The 5,080-nt window shown below is 42.2% G+C and overlaps 1 protein-coding gene across 1 annotated transcript; it reads left to right on the top strand.

The window, feature by feature from the left end:
- The first annotated feature begins 1,267 nt into the window (after positions 1-1,267).
- PATE3 (prostate and testis expressed 3) lies at positions 1,268-3,911 on the top strand. The gene is made up of 3 exons (XM_087868021.1): positions 1,268-1,271; positions 2,782-2,961; positions 3,787-3,911. Exons 1-3 carry the CDS (start codon positions 1,268-1,270, stop codon positions 3,909-3,911), a joined length of 309 nt encoding a protein of 102 aa, XP_087724147.1.
- Positions 3,912-5,080: the final 1,169 nt, after the last annotated feature.

Raw genomic sequence — 5,080 nt, 5'->3', positions numbered from 1 at the left:
TGGGCCTTTCGGAAAGCAGCTGCCATGGAAAGAGTAGGCCCCGAAAACCAACTGCTGTTTAACATAGAATGTCCTTTGCTTCCTTTGCGATGGTTTTAAACAGATAAAGCAGAGAAAATGGGTGACAAAGGAAATGCTCCAATGGCCTTGTAAACCCAAGCACCAAAGGCTCAGGGCTTTGCCTTCTTGATAAGCCTTTGGAAAGTCCTGAAAAATGCCATTCAGTTTCTAAGATGCTCTCCTGAAATATGACAGAATAGAAAATTAGATTCAGTCTTGCTCTCCATTCTGCAATCAATTCTTTTCAAAGAAACCAATTCCCTGACTAAGGCTTTTGGCTCTCTTCTTAGGCAAAGATGGGCTCCACACTCTGAGTGGTCATAGAAAAAGAACATTGTAAATTCTGTGGCATTTGAACTAAGACCTATGTCCTCCAATCTTCACCTGATGTCTAAAAATGTCAGACTTGATATGTTTTAGTGAACATATTGTTCCTACAAGAAAGAAGATGTTGTTAAATTAGTTCTGTATGGAAGATTCCTAATATTTCTAGTCAAGGTGCCATCAGCTCACTGATAGGTTTAGGAGCCCTAGAATGCCAGGACTGGCCATGGTTTCCCAGAACTTTATCCATGGTGAACCTTAACTGAGTTAACTTTTGTAGAGACAGATACCTAAATCATAGAAAAACCAGCTGGTTCACAATGTAAGTTTGGTAAAGATCATGTTGTGTGATAATTCTAGGGGGGATTTCATAGCCCTACAGAATAAATAGTCTCTGGCTGTGGAGAACAGATTTCCATGAAGGTGAAGTAGTCCTGGGCTGAGAATCAGAAGTTCTAGGTTGAAGGCCCAGCTTGATCATAGATTATACATATTTTCATCTCTTTCACTCTCCTGTTTCTCATCCATAGGGTGAGGAGCTACATGAGCTTTCCTGACTTACACATTGTTCTACTTTCACACGTGGGACTATGCCTGGCACACAAAAGATCCCAGTAAATGTCTGTTGAATGTAAATAAATCTCCAAGAGGCAGGGCTGCCTGGGTGGCTCAGTCGATTAAGCATCTGCCTTCAGCTCAGGTCATGATCCCGGGGTCCTGGGATTGAGCTCCACATCGGGCTCCCTGCTTAGCAGGGAGTCTGCTTCTCCCTCTTCCTCTCCCTCTGTGCTCTCTCTCAAATAAAAAAATAAAATCTTAAAAGTCTCCAAGAGGTACTGAATCAAGGTGGTTACAAGTGTGGCCTCCACTCACTATTGTAATCATGGGTAAGTTGCTAGACCTCATCAAGCCTGTTCCCTCTCCTGTAAATTAGGATAAGAATGATAATGTCATAACTCTAACAATAATTACTATGAGAAAGATTTTATTTAAAAAAAACAAAGCTTAACGTAAACCCCCAAATTTACTAATTATCATTATACTTTGCTATGGGGTAAACAGAGAATAATCTGGAGCTACCAGAGGAAACCTTGTGTGACTGATTCCCTTTAGGCATGAATAATCCCTACCCTATGATGAAGGTTTCGTCCCTGTAGCCTGAAGAGCTGTTCTTGCAGTTCCTGGCTTCTCCTGTGCAAGGGACTTCTGGCTCAGGATGGACAAACACTTCTTGATGGTTTTCTTCCTTTGCTGCTTCATTGTAGGTGAGTCACAGACCTGAGAAGTGGGCTCCAGAGACAGGCTGTAGGGAGCCCCTGGAAACTCTGCATGTACCGTAGGCACCCACAGAGGGCTGAGCCTTGACCACATTTATGAGGGAGAGGAAGCCATTCTTCAGAATGCTCCTTCTGCCTTACAGGCCATCTTTTCTGACCTTCTCAACATTCTGCCATTCCTCACCAGGGGCTCAAGCCTCTATGGCTGCCCCTTGGTACTCTTTCTCCATTCTGTCTCTACCATTCCCCATAATTCAAAATCCTAGCAAGATTTTCCTGAGGACATCCTTTCATTCATAAATCTGTATCCCATTCGCTGACAGAGCTGGTCAGCCCATAATGGATAATTCTGTAGTTTGTTTAAGTGCTGAACAATGGCTTTTGATACACTTACAAGGGACTTCACATGAAAACAAATTATTATAGGAGAGGAAATATTGGATGCTCTAGAATCAGATTTTTAAAAAAATGCTTTAGTCGCTGTCTTAAAGTCTCCGTACCTCTGGTTGCTCATCTGAGAAATGGGGAAATACTTACAAAGCTTTTGTGATGATTAAATCAGATACAAAGTGAGAGAACATGGCCCAAATGAGATGCTTAATAAATGTTACTTTCTTTTTGCACCTAGGTGCACCAGGGAGAGGTTTTTTGTTTGTTTGTTTCTTTTATTAAACCTGTATTTCGATTAGCTCATCCCACAACACATGTTACTGTCATATTTTATGAGGACTTTACATAGATTCAGTTCAAAGTTCAAAATTACAGAGTACATTACCTAACAATATCTTAAAGCAGCAAATGTTAGCAACATAAGCTTGGGTAAAATATTTAAAGCACTCACCCTCATTATTACACTCCCGCCTATCTACACTGCTGTCAGGTAGGCTAGGCCATCATTCATAGAGCCATTTCAAAGCTGGAAAAACCAATGCCATTGCTCTAAGTAATCCAGGTGAAGAGGGCTGAAATAGGGACCAGAAGAATCCTTTTCTTCTCACAATGGCATTTCTCTGGGTTATGAAGTTGGTAAGAGCTCCCAACCATTTACTACCTGCTCTTCTACCCACCGCCAGCTCTTCATCCACCCCTTGCACCCCACCCCCCACCTCCCACAATCTAGATAATTCCAGCTCCTTCCAAAGTCCCCCTGGTCTCACAGCAGCTCTATGCCCTCCAGCAGCAACATCGCTGAAGTGCATGACCTGCCACCTTCGCACACGGACAGATCGCTGTAGAAGAGGCTTTGGCTTCTGTGTTGCTCAGAAGTTCGAGTCATGCATGACTTTAAAGATCTTCCAGGGTAAGTCAGAGGGTCAGGGGAGGCCTGACATTCTTAGGAGAGTACTTCAGTAATTTCATATCTCCACTCAGGGTAAGTTAGAGGGTCAGGGGAGGCCTGACATTCTTAGGAGAGTACTTCAGTAATTTCATAACATACCCTGATCTTCCAGGGTAAGTTAGAGGGTCAGGGGAGGCCTGACATTCTTAGGAATGTCAGTAATTTCATAACATACCCTGACATTCCCCTGACATTCTTAGGAATGTCAGGGTATGAAATGTCAGTTATGAAATTTCTGAAGGAGAGTACTTCAGTAATTTCATAACATACCCTGATCTTCCAGGGTAAGTTAGAGGGTCAGGGGAGGCCTGACATTCTTAGGAGAGTACTTCAGTAATTTCATATCTCCACTCAGGCTAATCCAGGAGAGGACCCAAATAGCAGAATGCTCCTGAGCTCAGGTCCCTGTGCATGCAGACAGAAGAGGACGGGGGAAGATGAGACAGGAGGAAGGAGATGGTGGTTCTATATTCCCAATAAAACTGACCAAACAGATTTGAACTCTGAAGACACCAAAGCACTAGTTGCTAATCTTCTACCAGGAATAGGAATGAAGCAGCTGTAGAGAATTAAGGGTCGTTAGGGACCTCAGGCAAACAACCATGAAGGGGGCCAGTGATTTCTACAACTTCCTGCCTCCGTCCTTTTGGTAGGTATAAGCTGCGAAGCCATTCCTAAACCCACCCTGATGCCTAATTAAATTTTCAGACAGGACTGGTGCCAGGTTGACCTGTCTTTACAGAACTTGGATCACTGGGTTATTTTCTATGTTCCTTCTTATTACAGGTAACATTCTACAGTTATCATATATGGTGTGTCAGAAATTCTGCAGAGACTTGACCTTTGATCTCAACAATCGGACTTATATTCATAAATGCTGCAAGCACAATTTTTGTAACCTCAAAATCTAAAATACTGGCCCTCCTGAGGTCTCAAGTCAGAATGTTGTCAACGTTTCTCCCCCTTCGTGCTCTGCGTGGCCTCGCCTTCCTACCTTGTCCATCTTTGATGTACTGCAGCTCTCTTTCTTTCAGTGTCATCCTTCCTCGTGCCTCCAGCTCGGTTTCTACCTCAGTCAGAGGATAATGATCCTGAACAACAGATTTCTCCCATGACAGGGAATGGCATTTCCATACTCCAAGAAGCCTGTCCCAAGAGGCTCTGTACAGCAAAATTTAAAACATGACTGCTCCCAAACCTTACGATTAGCTTAAATTAGTTGAGGCGGACTAGAAACACTTCAGCTGAAAGTTCACAAATATTTGAATCTAAAACGCCCATTTATTGTTTACTATAACTAAGCAGAAATTACAGCAAAATGGATGGTGGACACTTGAGATTTGCCTCTATGGACACATTATTTTCCCAAGTGGACAGTGTTCACTTCAAACTCAGTTATGATTTTCTTAGCCTTTGCAGAGTACATCCATATACAATGTCAGTACAAATCGGAAAATAAGGAAAATCCTGCCTCTGTGATAGTCACAGCTCATGCACGGCCGCTTGGAGGTCTGTCAAGATGTACACTCAAGATACATGGCAACTCTCCCTTCTTCTCCTTCCTCTCCTAATCTGCTCCTTTCCTCTTTTGCTATCCATTTCCACTATCACCTCCCCAGCAACCCACACCATTGCTGTACAAATTCTCCCGCTCTGAATACCCAAGTCACTTTATGGATACTTTTTTTGACACTCTCAATGAATCATTTCTCTGTTTATCTTATTTACCCCAGTATGTTACAAATCACAGCAAGAACAGATCCCTGTCTTACTCGTTTCTGCTGCCGTTAGCTGGCCAGTGAAAGTTTATTGCATTTAATTGAATGGCCAGTAATGTTGATGCAATTCTTCTTGTGCATCTATTTAGTTTACAGGACTTATGATGCTTTTATGCTTTTTCTGGCTACATACCTATTTTCTTGCGTACTAGGAATGGTAATCTCTACTTCTTACCAAACAAAGAATGTTCACTATACTAAGTGTTTTCCTTGAAGCAGATTATGCAAAAGACATTTCTTTTTGTGGGACACTTTAGTATTCAAATATCTTTAAAGATTTTTTAAAATTTATTTAACAGAGA

This window comes from Ursus americanus, chromosome 16 (assembly GCF_024610735.1).
Source record: "Ursus americanus isolate L20-20 chromosome 16, mUrsAme1.1.p, whole genome shotgun sequence".
Taxonomy (NCBI): domain Eukaryota; kingdom Metazoa; phylum Chordata; class Mammalia; order Carnivora; family Ursidae; genus Ursus; species Ursus americanus.
Note: the sequence above shows the minus strand (reverse complement) of the source record. Positions and strands in the feature narration are given on the sequence as shown.